Raw genomic sequence first — 21,448 nt, forward strand, 5'->3', positions numbered from 1 at the left:
GTTTGGAGCTCAACTCATCAAAGAGCTGCTTCAGCCCAACGTGTCCTGTATCCGTACCACGTGATCACCTTTTTTTTTTGTTAATAAGTACAGAAAAAGCATAATTTTAACAACTTTAATATTGTTTTTGACTACAGTTGCCTTTGTTCCTTTCTGAAAAGTTTGAGACTTGCTCATTATCATTACAATAGGAAGGTGCTTCAAATTAAACATACACGACTGGCTAACCAAGGGCAAAGACATCTGAGGGCACAAATCCCCAATTCTCCAGCCAATGAATTAATGAATGCAGAAATTAAAGATAGCAATGTTTCTTTTGTGCCTATAAAATAAAGTATACTGAAAAGACAGAAAAATAATTTCCAATTTTTGATTGTGTTATATATTCCCAAACTTGCTGCAAATTAATTTCCCAAACCATCCCAGACTATGTGCACATTGTCATTCCAAGCATGAAGCCAAAGAAACTGCTTAATGTCAATGTGTGTGAAGTCTGTAAATAAGATAACCTACTTTGAGTCCTTCATGCATCCTCTAAGAAAAGGAAGTATTAGAGAGCATCATAAGCCCAGGTCAGATGTCATGGAGAAGAAAGAATAGAAGTTTCTCAATCTTCTGTCTTACCCAGACAGCAGGGTTGTACAAAGCCTTCCTAGAGCAAATTGTTTCAACAGTCCTAAAGACAATACAGTGCATCTCAGCAGGTACGTCTAAGCTGAGAAGTGACAAGCACCCCGATTTCAGAAAGGCATCCCAGAAATTCAGGGCACTAGGGAGACACCAAACCAAAAAAAACCCAAAAAAAAACACACCAAGGAAATCCCACTGCCCACTTAGTGCATCTTGAGCAAATTTGTGAAATCCATTGTGCCCACATTAATCTCTACATTACTGCTTCCTGCATGCACAAAAAAGCCAATATTTGGCTCCTTATCGCAGGTAAGCCCGGAATGGTTTATCTCCAAAAAAAACTGCGTAACAAAACATAACTGTTCCTTCTTAAAGTTTCCCCACTTCCCCAGAAAGAACACAGTGAATGGGACTGTCTGCACATGTGATAGGTGTACACATGGGCATACATATGTGCAAAAGGAAAAATTCCAGATTCAACAGCCCAGAACTCCTCTGGGCTTGAATGAAAAAGAAAAAAAAAAAAAAAAAAAAAAGAACTTGATTCCCATTTTTTTTCTTTCTGAGGGGAAAGTAGCCATCTACTGGATTACTCTCATCCAGGTGCCTCATTCCAAGAAATCTTTGGCTAAACTTACACATTTCCAATTACAAAGTTTAGTGTTGTTAAGTCATGGTGCTTCAAGAAAAGAGTTCTTACCACCCCCAAATTTTATACTACATATACTCCAAACTGCAGGCAAAACAGCCACCTGTGAAAGAAAATGGTATCTGCTCAATTCAGAAACTGATGTGTGATATATTAGAAATTAGAGGATCACAGTTTCAGTAGATCCTAGTAATCAGGTACTGCAACAACAACTTTTTTTTGTAAAGAACCAAACAGAAAAGGAAACTGGTTGTCTCACTTTCATCACCCAGACTGCTACTGTAAACCTCTGTGAACAAATGTCACAAATGCCATTAATATCCCAACTCCTACATCAACTTTGGCACTATAAATACAAATGTTCTGGGAGCCAGGAGGAGGAGACAAAGATGAAGTGAGATAACTAACCTTTAATGTACTGCGGTTACCAAGCAGGCAGTCCTGTAGCACTGGTTCATACTTTTTCATCAAAGTATCCCAGTTATGGTCACTAACAGTAAAGCTACTCTCATAGCCTGAGGTGACAGAAGATCCAGCAGATGCTGCATCCGAGGAATCTGTAGAATATGAAAGCGTTGCATCTGTATCTGAGAGAGAGACAGTCTCACAGTCCTGTAATTTATCATTCTCCGTGGTCTCATTTTCATACTCCAAATCCTCTCTGGGCCTGGAGAAGCAATGCAAAGCTTGTGAGTGCTTATGAGTCTGCACTGTCTCCTCTGGCTTCTGCAGATTTCTTGTGGTGCTGGGATGCAGAACATACTCTGCTTCCTTGCTGGTTGACTTGCCTTCAGCATCACTTACTCCAGAGAATGAGTTCAAGGAAAGCTGTATGAAGCTGAAACTTGAACTAAAGCTAGCCTGTGTTCCAGCCGAATGAGAAACATCATCTCTGTTTTGATATTCACAGTTGTTGTTCATTTCTGTCTGATCCAAAGCACACAGGTTTTGGGGCTCACTCGCTTTAGCACCATGACTCTTCTGCCATGTACAGCATACGCCAGAAACATCATCTTTGCTCATTGCTGCAGCAGGGTAAACCGGTGTCACTGTGTTTTCTGGCCGTGGACTCTTGTAGCGTGAAAGATTTTTGCAGCTCCGTGGCGTATTTCCAGCAGTGGCCAACATTGTTACCCCATTAGCGGGAGCTACAGCGCTATTTGCAACTGAGCTACAGCGTAAGAATTCAAAGTTATTCTTGTATTGTCTGCGTAGAGAGCAGTTCTCAAAGTCTCCACCATACTGCCTGCCATGTTTGAGCTCTTCTGGGTTGAATGGCTTGCAGGCACCCAGGGACTGAAACTCTATCTGTCGCCGAGCTTCTGGCCTCATGTATCCAGGTCTTTTTGCCAGTTTCTTTTTACGAAGAGAGCCTGCAGGCATTAACTGCTCCTGACCATCTGAGAGGGGAGGGGAAGGAGGAGGGGAGAGAAAAAGTCATTAAAGTGTTTCTGCAGTTTTCTAGGCTTAACACATTGTAGCATCTGAAAATAATTGTTTCAGGAATGTCAAACAGCACATCAGTTTCCATTTCAACAAAACAAAGACACCAACCATATTGCAGATGGAGGAGAAATGTTGCTACCAGAGAACACTGTGTTTATTCATCCCGCTTTCTAAAGAGTTTGCATCTGCTTTTAAGTGATCTCACTACCAATCACGTCCAACAGGACACAAACCTGGGTAAGATGAACCACATCGTCTTCCCTGTTCGTAGCAATGCTTTGCACTCTCTCATTCTCAATTCACTTAGCAGCACACCAAAGCACAGACCTTGCTTGAGTCTCTCTGATTCAGAGTGATTTTCAGACACTCAAGCACAGCTAGGATAGCACTGAATCTGCATCAAAAAGGTGAGAACCATACTTGCAAAGAAACTTTGTGCATGATCTGTTGTTGTTCATCTCCAGTTTTTTGTGTTGGTATCCTTGTTTTCTTAATAGGAGCATCTTAAATTCTGCTTCCAGAACAGATGCAACACCCTTGACACTCTATGGCTGCATATCTGTCAGTTTAATGAGATATTTTATAAGTTTTCATTTAGATTTATGGTACCTGTTGTCCAAAATATAAAGTTAAAGTTTTGCATGCAGGATCATCCATCCTAGAAAGCTTGCTACCATTGCTGTAGTATTAGCACCATTAAGAAAGGGGCCTCTGTTCAACTTCCCCACATATACCTTACGTAGATGAAATTTCCTGCTTGCAGAGCAGAATAGAAAGAACCAAGATAAAAAAAAAAAAAAAACCAAAACGCAAAAAACCATTAAAAGTGGGAGATCAGAATGTAATATCTTGTCTTTGTTTTCCGTACATTACTACCTAAAAACACCTACGCATAGATTTAGAAGATTACATGGTGACAATTTCAGATTCTTATGGATTTACTAGTAGTAAAAGAGGTACTCCATTCTTCGATCCTGCACACAATCAATGGGAATACAAGCCCTGCATCATCATCCATTTTGTAACACAAAAACATATTGAACGGGCCTATTTGCGTGATTCACCCTCCTAAGAGCTCTGGCGACCAGCTGAATTATGCCCTCCATTAGCTGCCCTCTAGTCACTGAAACAGAATCAAATGCCAGAATCTCAGGTGTCAGAAATATTCTCACCACCCTCATGGAGCTCTTTCAAAAACGCAAGTTTCAGAAAAAAAAAAATTTCCTTGCATACAATATATTTACCATCCATCTCTAATGACAACCCTTTATCAACTGTAACATTGAGAGATGTGCACATAACCTAAGCACCTCAGCAGCTCCTAACACAGGTCTCATACACACCTCACTACAATGACATCCTACACAAAAATTTAAGCATTAGATCTGAAACTTCCCAGGAGACTTTTCCCAACATTCACAACACCCTCTCCAAATAACCTTCAACAAAAGCAATTTATACATTTTTCACATATTAGAATAGTGGCACATCTCACCATGGGACTGCAGTTAAGCTTCTGTATTCTACTTCTTATCACCATAAATTAGAATACCCCAGCTGTCTCTTACCTTCTCTTTTGTCAGAGGAAAACGCATCACAGAAATCAGAAATAAGAAAGGTCACAGAGTCCATCAGCCTGTCTACTGTAAAAAGACAGTGAAATGCTGTACTGGGAGTAATGTAATAGAAGTCTTCACAAATAGGAACCACTCTTGGAGTAAAGGAACAAAAACTGAACAAAATGTTCTTTAGAACGTAATTCTTTTACTTTATATACAAAATAAAAGTCTAAATTTGCCTTCAGCAGAAGAAATTAGTCATGCAGAAAAAAGTCATTCTGAGACTGGACATACTTTATTGCCATTTACAAAGGCTAGTCACAGGCTTCGTCTGTAAAAATGGAAAAGGTTCTTAAGTTTAATTAAAATCAGTTTAAAATTGATCTCACTAAATTGCTAAGAATTTCTAAAGCCGACAGATAATTAAAGCTCCTTAAAACCCAAATTTAAACTAAGCTAATGTAAGTAAGGTTTAAATTTGCCGAGGTGTTAGCTATTTGCACCAAGTGAACTAGACACAATTGTAAAAGTTAATTGGGTCGACATGGTACAGTTCCAGCATCCTCAACTAGTCCACACAAGAACCACACACCTCCACACTCCTCCCCACATTTGCAGGTATCCCTCTAGAAAGGTTTACCATTCAGCTCCTCCAGGTCTGTCTCCTGGCAAGTCCAGCAGCACAAGCCCCTCACCTGGCTACCAGAGCCCCACCACTGCCCAAATGATACCCAAGATTGTAGTCCAAACCATGAGCCATTTGGAGGATGCTACCAGGAGAGGGCTGCAGGTCCGTAGCTCCAGTATACCTGTACTTGAGCACAAAGCAGAGAAGTAGTGGACCCACGGAGTACTGGGGCCAGCACCTCAGCACAAACACATATGCTTTCCCCAAAGGCAAGGGAGGGGAGAGGCAGCCACAGCCAGACCCCAGTCCCCCAGCCAGAGAGCGGTCGCAGCGCCCTTGGCCATCACAAAAGCCAGCAAGGATGTTGCTATGGCTTTGGCTATACTCTCTGTGCACTGTTTCCCCTTCTGTCATGTCTCTCTTCTGAAGTTTAGAGTCATTACAGTTGTTTATCATCACATATATGAAACTTGGCTACAAAGATATTTTTTTTCCACATAGCCTTCTAACCACAGTTTGCTTTGCCTGCACATCAGACACAGAAACTACACTGAAACAATTCAGCTAGCATGTTAAAAAATACAGGCCTCATTTTTCTTTTAATTACCTCACTTTCAAGCATGTCAAGTAACGGATAAGGCCATGGCATTTAACTACAAGACTATCAGAATGGTACTTTGGAACACTGTGAAACAACTGAAGGTAATTAAAAAAATTAGATTACAGCGTGCCATGTGTTGTATGAGATGTGCTTAGAAAAATCACAAATGGAAGAAGGTTCTTTGAATTGTAATATCACAAATCAACTTTTTAAAATATATAAGTTACAATCCTAGAAGATGTAACCTGTATTTTAATGTCAGATTATGTGCAAGTTGCTTCAAATCCAAATTATGAAAGCTCAGAAAGAATTTAATTATAACATCTCTTTTCACCATAACAACCTTTCCTCATGGCCAATGCTTCATCAAGAGTAACATCTCAGAGCCAGAGTGCAAAAAAGAAAGGAATTTAAAAAAAAAATCTAGCACTCCAAAACAAGGTATGACCAGCAATGCTGTTCATGCTGTAGTTGCGCCAACAAGATGAAAGAGGTAGAGGTGAAACCAAAGAGCATTTCCCACTGATGGAAAGAGCACATTCTCTTTTACCCAACCTCATACTAAAGGACAGTAGAAGTCTTCTCATTTATTTTAGTTAATCAGTCTTTGTTTTCAGCCATAAAAGTGGCAGTTCTTTTTTTTTTTTAATTAAATGCTCTAATAGCACCTGTGGACAGACAGGCATAACAACCTCACTTTTTTGTGAAGTCCACAAAGGATTTTATAGATCAGTACAGAAACTCTGAAGTGAGTACCTCCCCACCTCTGCTGTAAGAACACAACGCAGAATGCTTCCAAGCTCATTAAGTTTTCCCTGAAAGTAGCTGAGAAATTACACATGCAGTTTTAGAGAGAGCTCGACTATCCAAATACACCTATATTACACACGGTTGATTTTTATTAGAGTAACAAATTCACCTTCAGAGCATTCATGGGAGGTGACTGTGGTGCGGAGGAAAGAATAGTTGGTCATATTCAAAGCCAACTATCAAAGCACTGCTCTAAGCAATTTCTGTAGTGCTGCTTCTGTCAAGGAATCCTTAAACACCTGCATTAAGCTGTATGCAAACAAAAGTAAGTTAAATGAAAATATTTATCATTTACAGAGAGAGACAAACAAAAGTTTAACCTAGCCCTAACAAAAATAAACCACTCAGGGATTAATCGATCTGACATGACAATAGCCATTACTGTTCGGTTCTTACATCGTAAAAACATGTAAAATGTTGCAGGTTCCTAAATAGTTATGTTTCGACTCATTTGCTGGATTTCAAAAATATCACAAAATATTCAAAATAAGTTGGCAGTGATCTCAATGCAGCTTATGTTAAAACAAATCAGCACCATCTCTTTACACAAGTAAGCTTTCAAAGAAAGTTATTTTTTTATACAGATTTTTATAACTCTTAAAATGCAAAGGTCTCATTCAGCTTTTTCATCTTATTTATTGAATGATATACCTTGATTTATCTAGCATTTTACAAAGTCTATCTATAGAAGACGAGCAATGGCTGAGCCACATAATATTTTATATCATTTATCAATTATTTCCTCCTGTGATTTCTAAGATTGCAGGCTGGGTTCGGTTATTCAACTGTTAAATTTCCAAGACATGATGTACAAAATATTCTCTGAAGTCACTAAATGCACGTTAGCTTCTATTCTTCATTAAAAAAAAAAAGCCAACACTTCAAAGCATTGTGCATTTTTGAAGTCGGAGTAGGCTTTCTTAGCCAGTATTTAAATAATTGTATTTTTATTGACACACACCCATAAAGTGCATGTCATTGAGTTGCTACATTTGAGCCACTTGCCACCTTAATGCAACAACTCATTTTAAACCATTTGATGAAATTACAGCACCTCTCTCAAGAGTAAGAATCACATTAGCTGATACCAGTATCAATAAGGCCAAATTTTTTACCCTTAAGAAAAAAAGTGCTTTAAATCTGGTTTTGCCTTAACACTAAGAAAAAAGAAAAAAACCCCAATCATTAAAAAGTAGTTGGTAAATACCAGATACACTTCCCATGTCAGTAACAATCACATGTTTAGTGAGCTGGAATACAAGAAGCACCCCTTTCCTAAATTACATATTATAATATGTGTTCAATACTGCTAACAGTTTAAAACCCATCTGCATCCCTGAGTATTCACCAGCCCATTGACTACACACACAAGTAGGCTTTTTTCTCAAGCCAATGACTTGCTGAATCAGGGCCTAAGTGCCTTCATGTGACAAAAAAGGAAAAGAAATATGCCTTCCTGACCTTTTCAAAAATACAATAACTACCCAGCCTGTGAAAACATGCAGTTGCACTGTGAAGGCCTATCTGTTAACTAGTCAACACCCTATGGCTGGTGACCCAAGGCTTAGCTATTATAGAAAATTGCATTCCTCCAAGCTAAATGAAAATTACACCGCCCAACTTCTTCACTGCACAATTACAAGGAACCTCATTTTGTTGGCCAGAAAAGCAAGTGGCTGGACTTGCTCTAGAACAGCTAAATGACTCCTTGCTGTTCCAGGAAAGCAGGACCACTTAGATAGCATGATACTGTCAAAAAATGACATTTCTGCTCTTTTCATTTCTGTTTTCTTGCAGTCAGCTACTGTTACAGAAGTCCCAAGAAAAAAAAAAAAAAAGAAAAAAGAATAAAGCCAGGGAAGCCCAAAACCTTTGCAATAAATTTCAGCCTCTTGTCACAGACACTCTTAATGCATCTCATTCTCCAGCTGTTACTACATCTCACACTCAAAATTCCTCTCTGGTTGACAAGTCTCAGCCCAAGGAGTCTCCAAACCTCCTTACACAGCTCACTCATGTATTTCACCCAACGCACCTGCTGTCAGCCTAGGATAGCTGGAACTGCCAGAGGCACATAATCAACCACCTAACATAAGCTACCTTTTCAGCCTCCCTAGTCATCGCTTACCCTGCACCCATCTCTGCAATCCATCCTGTCAACCATCGACAGACAAACAAGCACACCAGGGAGAACACAAGCCAGCACCATCACTGTGTGCCTTCAGCACAATCAATAACAGAAGACACTTGGCTTCCCCACAAATATCCAGCCCCAATCCATTTTACACCCATCAGCATAATTCTTTTAACTTATAGGTAAATAATTGACCCACTTCCCAAAAAGGCAAGATGACACAGAAGTTGCAAGCCTACAGAGCACACTCAAAACAGAGAACTACAGCTTATTTCAGGAGTTTTGAGGTTTTCAAGGTTTGTTGCTGTTTTTCTTCCTGGGGAAAAAACCTCTTGTTCCCAGTTTCAGCACAAACATCTGTAGGGGCAGCTCATGCAAATGTCTTAAGTGGAGAAAAAGCTCCAGTTCTTACAGTCAAGTTCTGAAAACAGCTTTAAATTTTACACAAAAATAGGAGAGCGATGATTTTGCATAGAAACTGTGAAGTTTGGTTAGGTCCTAAATTAATTTTCAAAAAACGCTTAATGGGCTTGCAGTCATATCCCATAAAAGGATTTCACAAAACATGCATGTAATTATGAAATTAGTACACAGCAGTCCTTATCAAGAATGGTCTATTTAACACATCACACTTCTCTTTCATCACTCTGTCTATGGAGTGACAGTGTGGATTCCCACTACTTCTGCTCAGTCAGATCATCTACAGCAAGATTCTAATATAAAACTCATCGGGAGGGAAGGAGGAATTAAAGAAATTTAAAAAAAAAAAAAAAAGGAGTGAAGTGCGAGAGCACACTGACAGCAGTCAATTTCTAATTCAAACACAGTTTGAGTGCTCCAGCTTGGAGATTTGAATTTTTAATTTCACCAAGAGAGTGGGTTCCAAATTAAGCATCTGATGCACAGTCAGTCTGAAACTAGAATTGAGTTTACTGAAATAGAAAGTAATTTTCTCTTAACAGCTCAGTAGTGATCACATATAATGAAAATAAAACAACGTGGCAGTTCCTATATTGCCAAGGGTGAGGAGTCAGAATGCTTTTAGCTTTACAATTTAATATCAAAGTCCCAGGATAAATGCTCCTCCTTTGCCTGCTGAAGGAAGTTTACCTTACAGCCCCAGTTGGGCTGTCAGGACGGGATGTCAATGCTGTCCAGACAACAATGGAGATGGAATGGAGCTCCAGACATGAGGAAAGCTGAGCAATAACTTCCCACAGAAAGCACAGCACCTCAGGATGCAGCTTAAATACAAGATACTGCAAAAGCCAGGCATGTACACAAACTGCAGTTACAGCAATCCATGGGACATAGAGCCCACGTGCAGGGAGGAGAGGCAGAAATGAGCAGCACTGGTCCCTCACTCCCTCCCCTAGAAAGAGCATCTCAGGGCTTTGTATGAACCCCTGCAACCCTTTATGCTCCCACAAAATTTCTGTAGTTGGCTATTCTCTGCTCTTCGCAGCAGCGATTGTGTGGATTGTGTTTTTGCTGGCTGACAACAAATCACCACTCCAGGTGGCGAGATGAACATTCTCAGGTGAACCAGGAGGCACAGACTGCAGCACTGCTCTCTGTCCTCAACAGCTGCACAGACTTCAGTTAATACAAGTCCTTGCTAACAGCCAGCAGATTTCCTCAGCGTTGTTAGTCTGCAGATGCCATAGCCTGCTAGGGGTCAACCTTTGTGCTCCAGCAAAGCGTGCACAGCTCCCTTAGAGACCCAACACAGGCAAGCAGGGAAGATGCACATGATAACCCTTTTGAGATCTTCAATGAGAACATGCTCAAAAGCTAGCAGTCCATATTGCCCCAAATAAGAGCCTTGGGTTTAGAATCCGAACACGGTATTTCCTACCCACGTCAGCAGGTATTGCAGGAACATTGTTTCCATAACCAGACTACTGGAGTGACAACTCACACCAGATCTGAGCGACTGCCTACTCAGCTCCAGGCAGAAGCTGAGAGTTAAACCGTTGGCCTCCAGTCATGGTGTGAGGCATAAGATTCAATAGAGCTAAAGAGCTGTCTTCACACAGATTTGAAAGCATGGCCACGAGAGACAGACAAGGAGCAGAGGATACAGCCAAGCAGCAGCCATCCCCCATGCTGAGGAAGGACATCATCAACAACAGATATACTTTGATTGTCCTTCACTCATTTTTGTCCATCCCAACTCTGCCAATAACCATGCTTTCCACTGCTTCCATCAAACCCTGCCTTCTTTTCCACCAGCTTCTCATCTTGGTCCCCAATTAGTTTTCGCAAACCAATTGCTCATTTCTCTTCATGTAAGAGACAAAGACAGTTGAACCAGAAATCTTTCCAATTACTGCTCTGGACCTCTGACCAAACTCTGCATGGGTCAACACTTAACACTACACAGTCCAGAATAACAGCCATCCACAGAGCTCCCAAACAATGTTCAAAGCCACACAGAGGTACCCTCTTGCCCAGTATCACCCCTCAATACCACCTCCTTAGTCTTTTGTGGTATATCCTTTCTGTCATGACCCCAACAAGTACAAGCCTCCCCCACAACATTCACCTCACAAAAGCAAATAAGCATGTCTCAACTTACCTCCCAAAATCCTCCTCACACAAGCTTCCAGGCCCTCCAGCTCCCCTGTGCCCTCAGACCACCCCATCCCTTCCTAGGTAGAGATCCTTTCTACTTCACACTCCCCGTCAGCAGGGCTCAGAAGTTTCTAGGCTTCTCCAGGTGCATTTAAAAGGAGCCCAACCCCACTTCAGCTGTATCCACTGATTTCATTGCTTACCTCCAGGTGCTCAGCCTTTTGGCTACCAGGCTTTCAGACAGTTCTCAGGGCTCCTGTTGCCTCTTTCAGAGCACATACATAGTTTGTATGAGCATCTAAACCAAACCCCGCTCTACAGGCACACTAGCTCCATTCATCCCCTTGAGATCATCTCAATGAAAACACTCTCGTAAGAGATTTTTTTCCTCATGACGGCAAATCACTGCTATTCACGTCTAGGAAATCAAGACAATTATCTGCCACAATTTACTCTGACAGTCTCCCTGGGCTAACATATATTAGCTAATAATACAGGTTACACTTATTAACATATGCCTATAGTGCTCAACAAATGCATATATTTTTGCCAGAGGTTTTTTTTAACTTATTTCTGTCACATACTATCTGTAACTCACTTAAGTGTTCCTGTCTAAGTACAAGGCCATAGAATCCGCCACCTTTTGTTGAACCTTACCTGTCTGCTCTTATTACCCAAGTAAATGAAAGCATAGTATTAGTCTTCAAAAATACTGTACGCTTTCATGAGATAGCTTTAGGGTGTTTCTTGCACGCCAAGGACTGTGTGATACTGTAATAAAACAAAGTCTTAAGCAAAATACTTCAAATTAAAAAATAATGAGAAGTAAACACAAAAATCAGACTGACCTTTCAAAAATATTCTCTAAATAAAAAGAAGATAATCTTGAATAAACCAATGAAACCATTTTTCAGGTCAGCATATTCTGGATTCAGCTTAGCATTTTAAAGGGATAAAAAAAGGTGGTGATTGTACCATATGGTGTTAAATGTGCACACCTGAAAAGATCTGCTTCAGTAACAAGAAGCTTGGCAGAGGAAAACTTTGAGCATCATTCAAATTGTCTTCCAGAATAAATATAGATCATTAATTTGTTATCTCCAACACTTTTTTTTTTTTTAAACTTTTTTTTTTTATATTTACTACTTGCTTTAGAAATCCAGGACATTATCAGTGTCTTCTGCAAGTTAACTTGCATTGGCCTATCCCTTTCAGTCTTATGGGACAGGCCTCTGGGTAACATTGTGTCATAGCAGCAGGGGATTTCTTCCCCTGCTTCTTTCAGATTTACACACAGTACTGACAAGTAGTATTATTAAAAAGGAGCAGACAGAACTGCTGTAGCTTCCATTCAGGGAAAGCAAAGTGTTATCAGAGGCATTTGATCTCATCAGTCCTGAGGTACAGCAGCAATCTGATGCATTAGCTCATGGTTAAAACAGACCACATATGAAGCTACATGACCTACCCAAAGAACACCCAAGAGAACCAAGGGCTTACACGGGACTCCTGAAGGACAGCTCAGGGTGGGTGGGGCATTTTCACTATAATAATACATCTAGAGCTTTGTATCTTTCGAACTCCTGTCTTCATTGAAATGACCGGAGATTTAAAGAGCAGGATTTAGACAGAATTTTATCTTAATATTTTCAAAACTATCAAACCTTGGAGTCATGGGTCCTCCTTAGACAAATTTTGTCAATAATGCTATTTTGTGTGGGACTCTGTACAGTGAAGTTTCATTGGAAGCTTCAGGTTTGACTTTGAAGAAAACATCATATTGAGATGACTCCTCTTCTGTAATATGACTTCTGCCTGCCTACATTTTTGTACTCCAAATCTAAACAAGCCTATACTAATCTGCAGATCTACTACAGGAAAGTATATTTATAAAATATCTGTCAAGCAGTCCACTGGGATAGTCCATAGACAGAAGTTCACTGATGAACTCCTTCAATTCCCGAGTTGAAAAGTGCTACCTTTAAGGTGGAAGCGTTTTAAATTCTCTGCTGACTAGGAAAAGAAAACTTGCAGGATCTTGAAGGGACTTGCAAAAGCTTCACAACCTAAAAAGCATCCTCTCCCTCCAGCCCCCAGAGAGCAGGAATATCTTGCATGCACAGCCTTACAAGAAAAAGAGGTGCCAGTAAAACTGTGAGAGATACTGAGAAGACACATGGATTTTCATTTCTGTACAGTAAGTATCATAGTGCTTTACTGAACAAAAACATATGAAATGTCTTAAACTTAAATTACCTTAAAGTCCAAGCCATGAGCAAGGACTACTGTACCAGAGAAAGCCATGAAGACAGAACTAAGGACATCTTTAAGGTTAGAATGCCCTCTTTGGGTGTAAAGATATATTTGCAGCAACAGTAAACCAGCAAACACAGTGCTATTTTATGCTATAGGAAGAAAAGTAAATAAAATGTGCTACTCTAAAACTTTTGAAGATGTTATAAGTGGCATCTGATGACCCTCTTCTAGCAACAACATACCAATAGTGAGGAACAGCAATCCATACACAACAGTGCACAGGGGCAGAGAGGAGGAAAAAAAAAAAAAAAAAAAGAGAGAGAGAGATTTAGACATAACTTAAAACAAGAGACATTCAGACTGGATAACAAGAAAAACTTTTCATCCTGAGGGCAGCTAAGAAGTGGAGCAGGCTGCTCAGAGAGGACATGCAGTCCTTGGAGGTTTTCAAGACCAAACATGATAAAACCCTGAGCAACATCGTCCAACTTCAGAGTCAGTCCTGCTTTGAGCTGGGAGTTGGACCAGACACCTCCTGGGGTACCCTCCAACCCAAACCAACCTATCACACATCAAAGCTTTAAATATGTATCTCAGGATTTGCAGTATTTCACTAGTTACCTATGCACACAACAAAGGTTCAAGAGTTTCATCTGTGAAGATGCATTGAACTTTACCAGCAATTTATCTGATTTAACTCTACAAGGGAGTCACAAGGAAGTTGGTAAACAACAGTTTCATCACATCCTGGAAGCTGGAAACAGCTGACTTTCTATAACAAAATTAAGAATAAAGTTCAGTACTTGAAATAAATAGGTTCTCAGCCAGCATTTAAGCATCCAGCATACCCACACACAGAAATCACAAGCTTCAATGATGGTCAGTGCCTGAAGCAAGACAGACACAGTAAGGCATAATAACACAGGAACTCCTATTGTTCCACAGCAGCAGACATTTAGTACTTAGCTGGTGATTAAATGATGCTCATGAGAATCACTTAAATGTCACTTTGATCTACTGCAGTTATTTCACAAGATGTTTATTACCGAGGCTTTTTTATTGGCTGCAAAAACATTGGAGACCATTTCTCTCAAGACATTATTCAGTTTGCTATATTAAAAATTATTTTGATACCTTTTCCTAGGCTGCTTGCCAATTGGAAGACAAGACAGAGACATCTGCTAGCCTGTAACTGTCTGAAGACACTTGCCGTTCAGGAACATAATGCCTAAATGGTGCCAGGAGCATTACAGACACACACACCCCCAACATCACCTCTGAACAGCTGCAACAAAACCTGCCTCTGCACTAATTTCCTGGCGAAGGAAGGAGGAAGACCACCTCTGCCCAAGGAATACCGCCTCTACCCTATCCAGTCCATGAAGTCTAATTATAACATGGGCATGGAAAAAGACAGACCTGAATACGCTGCCACACAGCTGTATCAGCCAGCCATAACCGTGCCACAGATGTATGTTCATATAACTGAATGCACAAATATAGTTATTTATGTATGTCCCCTTTGTTTTCCTGGTTTTATTTAGAACTTGAGAGATTTCTGGGGCTGATCTGTTTCTTCTTCTAGTACTTTGCAATGTATGTGTTTAAAATACATACACAGGCTGCTAAGAATTCCTTAGAATAGCCTTAAGCTATTCTCTACAATGTCTTTACCTGGTCTGTTTGGGTTTTTTATTGTTATTACGACTATTATTATTCCTTGCTTAGCTCCCTGCATTGTAATCCTCCTTTTAAAAACTTTTCTCATATTTTATATCATGATTTTCAAGTCACAAGGGCCCATTGTTAGACAGCTAACATTAGAACAACTGCTCCTAAGATGAGACCTGGAAGAAAGACAGCAACCTTGCTTATTTTTCACATAGCTTGAACTGAACAGTCATACTGACTCTAAACTCATTACAGCCACGCTTAATGCCTAGGCTTCCAACTTAATGCCTAGGCAAAGCAGAGAGTTTCACTAAGACCTGGCAGCACAGAGAGCAGTAACATAAGAAACGTGTATGCCCAGATCCGGTAGAAAGACCTGGACTTTTATCAAGAAATTCAGTGCCACACCGAGCTCACCAGAAACACAGCAAAGATGTTGCTACACGCTGTTATCACTGGTTTTAACAAAGTTATTTTAAAACGATACCAAGTTAATTCAGAAAGCCAGTGGCATCAATAGGTGCAGCCTGGTCAACTCAGCCAAGATGAAAAAACCTTAAATACTGTGCTCCGAGGGATAAATAGAAAGCCCTGAACAAGAACAGGGCACACCAGCAGATTTTACAAAGGGTGACCAGAAGTCCTATGGATTGTTCTTCCCAAAACAGCAACACTGGTTATTAGTTCCCAGTCCTACCTCATACAGAAAAAGATGATAACAAATGTACCTCTGAAAAACTAAGTAGCGTAACTATACTCAAGGCAGGCAGAGAACACCTTGGCTAACATGAAATGGTTCCTAAATTCACCCTAAAACAAATGATCCCGTGGAAAATTCTGTCATTGAGAATTTTCCTTCTACGGCAGCAGCTTTTACCAATCTGATAAAACAACAAATACCCTACTGCTAGTGCTCGCTGCATGCAAAACAAGAAGCAGAAGCTGGTCTTTCTTTACCTTAGACCCTCTGGCAAAGCAAGATTTTTCCCCCCATCTTCATTCCCACAGGAAGCAGACAGCCAACACTGGCACACTGCTCGGGGGAGCCATGAACTGGAGCAGCCTCTCTCACGACCAAGTCTGTGCAAGACCCTGGTGGACCACAAGCATAAGAACACTACAGCAGCTCTCTCACCATGATCATGTTCAAGTTTCCCAGGGAAAGGGGAAATGAAATACCTGTTGATCATTAACTAGTTTGGGAGCAAAACCACATGGAGGACCACCTGCAACGGTGCTGCACTCCCTGCAACAGCCATCAGGCCGTTCTCACACAATTTCAAGGAGGATCTCTCAAGGTTTTCACAGTTCTAAGCAAATAAAAATGTACTACTCTCCTAAACAAGGGCTCTGGCAGGACAGAAGCAAAGTTTCAGCATGGTGTCCTGCCAAAACAGTGCTGCCCAACCACAGCGGCAGCATAGCCAGGGTGTCTGAGAGCATCTCATGCCTCTGAGACTCCACACCACTGCTGATGCACAGATGTCAGCACCCTTTCCAAGTCACTCCCACTGGTGACACAGCAACCACAAAGATGTTAAAATTACAGAAATCTTCCTACAGCAATGTAAAACACCACCAAACTCAGCAGTTGTCCGGCCCACTCTCCCGAGACCGGTGTGCCTATTGCTCTTCGAGAACAGAGCTGGGAACACAACACATCCACAGCTCAGCCCCTGCAGATCACAGCCTGAGCTATTAGTGCAAATACTGACAGGTTAATGCACTGTTCAATAAATGGGAACAGCCGAGCCCCAGCAAACAGCTGTGCTGCCCATTCCCCCCACCACCTGGGTCTCCATGGGCCATTAGCAACAGGAAGCACCTGGACCTCAGCCCAGCGCGTGAAATTCAACCTCGTCCCTGCCTCAGTAACCATCCCTGGCCAAAATCTTAATAGAGAAGGGAAAGCTCTTATTCCCAAAGCCATGCTGTCCAACAACAGGGGAAAGCAAACCCTTCTGATATGATCAGTTTAGCCCTAGCAACAAAAAGGATGATATTTTACAGGGCTGAGGCTGCCTGGGTTTGCCACGCTGAACAGGCTTGGGGATGCTCCTTCCTTGGAAACTCAGGGTATTTCCCCAAATTAAACCATACGTGTGGGAAGGGGAACAACCAGACCACAAGAATTAGATAGCCACAAGAAAAAAAAGCTTGCAGCTATGAGCATTTAGCCTTGCAAGTAGTCTCCACCAGCACCATTCCAGGTGCCTGTATATCTGCAGTAGTGATAATCCATAAAACTAAGATGATATCTCAGTGGAAAGGATGCTTACCACCATATTGTTACAGATGGGAAACATAATACTTTCTGTATTCCACTAAAAAAGCAAGAAAGCAGTTTACTAGCAGGGAAAAAAAAAAACATCCCTCCAATTCCCAGGCTCTCTAGAGATGTTACGGCTTTCCAAAAAAGAAAGACCCTAAGAATGGTTTCCTTCAATGTTCAAAACACACTTTTCAGACCCAAAGGCCTGGTTGACCATTTAAGCTCAAAGCGCTGCCAGATAGACGAGCTGAGCTAGGCCTCTGCTCACCCCATCAATCAGCAAAGTCATGAAACCATTGTCAAACTTCATTATCTACAGGCATATTGAAAACATCACTATAATAATGGAAAATTAGAATAAAATTATTATGCAGAATTCCGTGAGGTCTTGAAAAGCTACATCAATGCCACTTGCTTCAGCTTACACAGATTTGGAGACTTGCAAAACAATTCAGAAAATGTAATGATATCAATTCCCAGTTCCTGCCTTTCCCACAGATACTTACCCTTTCATTCTTAATCAGCTTTACACTACTTTCAACCTCTTGACTCTTCGCTCCACAGGTTGCCTCAAAGTCGCTCTACTAAGGTATTTTCCTCCGTAATGGTTTCCTGCCCCACTGACCTCTCAACCCAGCAAAAGAAACCTTTCAACTAGAGTCCAACTAAATCCCTCCAACCAACCAAGTCTTCTGCCACTGCAGAACAGGGAAAGTTCACACGCACCACATTCATTCCACTCTGAGCTTCAAGCAGCCACTTTTCCCACGAAGCTCTCTGCAAGGAGATTTTATCATCTGAGAATACACACACTGTGTTTAGCAAATTACTGTTACATTTGCAGTTCTGACTCGGGTGGTGTTTGATCTGATGTATAAATACAGGTAATACATACACCTTTGAAACAAAAGGAGCTAAGCACTATTAAGAAAATGCGTTTTCCAATTTCCATCCCTAATTCTGCATACACAGACATGGTAAAATCTAGATGACTTTTTTTTTATGCTTGTTGTTACATATAAATGTATTGACAGAAGGGAAAAAAGAACAGAGTAACTAGACAATTTTCTCTGACACCAGGGTCACACAACTAACACACCTCTTTGTAAGGCAGCAAGAGAGGAAGGAAAGGGAAGATGGAGTGAGAAAGAACAGAAAGTGCCACCAATCATACTCATTAGACAGCAGGGTCCCAATTAGTAATTTATCACACAGAGATAATAAGAGATGTGCTAGAAGGAAGCATGGCTGTAAGACGAAGGAGAGTCTGAAAAAGAGAGAGCAGGATTGTACAGTATGTACAAAGCGGAGGCAGAATCCAAATTCTGCGTGCCCCAAAGGAGTTGCACTGAACAAAGAAACCCCACTTGAGGGAAGCACATGATCTCACCCCTCTGCCTGCAGACTTCAGATTAGTCATTAAGCCACTTTACATTCTCAGCATCAGTAAATAGGGAAGTAACTCCATGTCAATAGCTAAGTCAATTTCCATACAGAAAACCCATGTTTAACAAACAAAGTATGTCCATAGCAGACCCCAGCTTCCACAGCAGCAGAAGCTAGGAGGCTTGAGAAAGAAATATTTCTCCCTGAAAGCATTTCTCAGGTGAGTAGTTAATGGAATCTGTGCCTATATGCCAAAAGGAAAAAGAAAATTCAATGGCGTGTTAAATAGTTAACATTATACACAATTAAGTAAACACCTCCAAATAAGGATACTACCGTGCTTAACACAGGCACAGTAGCCTTTGTTCAGTGCCAGAGGGCCAAGTTTTCCCTCCTGTGACTGCTGATTTACAAAGGGCACATTCATCCTGAATACATAAGGGTTTTGCAGCAGTTTTCCTTCAAGAATATTGAATAGTATTACAACATACCCTGGGCTCAATCCTAATCTAAGTGACACAGCATGAAAGGGCTGCTCTCTGGAAAAAGACACAAGATGCTAAGGATGAACTTGGAAATCGCTATGGCAACTCCGCAGGTTCCTTTCTGTTCACCTTCGAGGCCGATACTCCAAAGGAGGCAAGAAAACTGCCTTCCACAGGAGTCACTAATACGCAGTATGGCTGAAACCAGTAAAGGCTGCAGCCTGTCTGCAACTCAGTTAGAAAGAAGATCTGCTTGAGGAAACCCAGTGCTGAAATGAAAAAAAATCATATCTTCCAAGGGGCTTTCCAGAGGTGTTACACACTCCAGTAGATCTCATTTGAAAGGTCAGGTGGTCCAGTAGCTGTCAGAGACCCAGGTTATGGCGAGCAAAAAAAGCCTAACGGAGTGTGCCTAATTTGTGAACAAAGTCAGAATTAACCTTTAGGGTTTTCTCTTTTGTGTGTACAAAACATCGTTTGCAGTGCTTTCTGTCTTCCTGTTCGTCACAATTAATTTATCCTGGTGCCAATAAATCCTCTTTGCTTACACAGCCCCACTACAATTCCAGCAGCAGCAGCTTAGACCCAAACTTTTGGCTTCCCTTTACTGAAGAGAACAAAGGCTGATTTATCTAAATTTAAAGAGGGAGGAAGCCAGCAGCAATACAATACTTGCCTCTGACCACACTTCAGAGGTCTATGCAGCTGCACTGTAACCATCAGTATCAGGTATGAGAACAGATTATTTTCACTGCCCAATCTCAAAGATCTATACAGAAAATTGATAACTTTGATAGCATAAACACTGGGAAGCAAGAAAAAAAGACAGAGTTGGACATGGTCTTAATCTCAAGCAAAAAGCCCCACTGTTTGTAAGCAGCTGGGGCTTCATTTACATTCCCTCAACCCACCATGATCATAACATTTTAAGTGACCACAAACCCCTAAACTTCACTCTTGCTTTTTAAATCAAATATTTATTTTAAACATCCCTACTTTTCAGTTTCATACGTGCCTAAGAGCCTATCAATAGTAAAAATCAACAGTAGCTTTAACTGGAAAACCACTCTCAATGCCTTCCTAGAAGGAATCATGACAACTTTAACTTCAGCAATGAGATGGGCAAATACACATACAACATAATTAAAGGGACTTAGTACTTAAACAAAACGAAAAGTTTAATAAAGTAGAACTTCTCCCATTTTCATGAGTTAGCGCAAGGCCTATCACAAATTAGCAAGTGAACAAATACCAAAGAATGAAACCAGAGATAATGCATCCCAGCGGACTTTGTTCACTTACTTGAAAACTCATTTACTTTTAATTACCAGTAGCGCTTGCTGGTATATGTTCCACAGCACATTTTGCAAAAGCCTTTATTATAAAAGCACTTCACTGCAGAGCTCTTCAATCACTATTCAGAAGCATAGCAAAAAGTTACTCAAACACTTGTAGACAAAGATTAGTGCGGACCATCAAAACATGAATGAGCTGTTTTCTATTGAAGCATTGGCAAGGACAACTGAAATGTTCAAAGAAAGTCTTGCTGGACTAATACAGCTCAGAGAACCACAGATCCCAAAGAACCCAAAAGGCAACGGACGCACCCAGTAATCAACACGCCTGCCTTCTCCAGCTCTCCTGGGAAAGATGAAGTGGGTTTTTTTTCCCAGAATCTCCCCACAGCTCCAGCCTTTTGCCAGCATCGGTGTTGGCAGTACAGGCAGCCTTGGCTTGGGGCAGCTGATGGATGCTGCTCTGAGGGAGAAGGAGAGCAGCTCATCCGCACTAGAGGTCACGGTCTTTTAAAACTCAGTTATTCATTTAAGTATATAAGCACAGCTTCTCCATTAAGATGACAGTTTCCTTTTTTCTTCCTTTGAGCCACGTTTAGAGGTATTGGGTGGCTTTTCTACCATTACTTCCCTCTTTGCAGTTGGTTGTTTAGGAGAAAAACGTAAATATTTTACATTTTTGTATCAACATAACTGCTTCCACACTGGCAGAAGTGAAATCAGAGGGTTTTTTTTTAGTTTAAAACAATAACAATAATGTTATTTTGATGTTGTAACACAGTTTCCTAGAGTACATCTACTGTGAAATAAATCCGAACATCAATAAGGACTTGAAAAAAAAAAAATCATTAAGCCCCCAAAACTTTCAAACTGCGAAAGGAAAGACTCTTTTTTTTTTTTCTCTCTTTTTTTTTTTTTTTTTTTTTTTTTAACTAAAAGCCCTCAACTCCCCCGCATTCGCCACGACTCCCTGCCGTCCCTCCCCGCTTGAAGGCAGCGTCCCGCCGAGAGCGCCCGGCCCCTCCAGCCGGGAGAAGCGCTGCCGGCCC

The 21,448-nt window shown here is 41.0% G+C and overlaps 1 protein-coding gene across 1 annotated transcript in view; it reads right to left on the reverse strand.

Moving 5' to 3' along the window:
• Positions 1-21,448, reverse strand: part of LOC106893343 (disrupted in schizophrenia 1 protein-like) — a 102,201-nt gene that overhangs the window by 80,614 nt on the left and 139 nt on the right. The window contains exon 2 of the mRNA XM_014951247.1: positions 1,688-2,679. Coding sequence (XP_014806733.1) covers positions 1,688-2,662 — 975 coding nt within the window. The 5' untranslated portion in view covers positions 2,663-2,679. The remainder of the gene's footprint in view (positions 1-1,687; positions 2,680-21,448) is intronic.

Source organism: Calidris pugnax, unplaced genomic scaffold (assembly GCF_001431845.1).
Source record: "Calidris pugnax isolate Ruff unplaced genomic scaffold, ASM143184v1 scaffold24, whole genome shotgun sequence".
NCBI classification, from domain to species: Eukaryota; Metazoa; Chordata; class Aves; order Charadriiformes; family Scolopacidae; genus Calidris; species Calidris pugnax.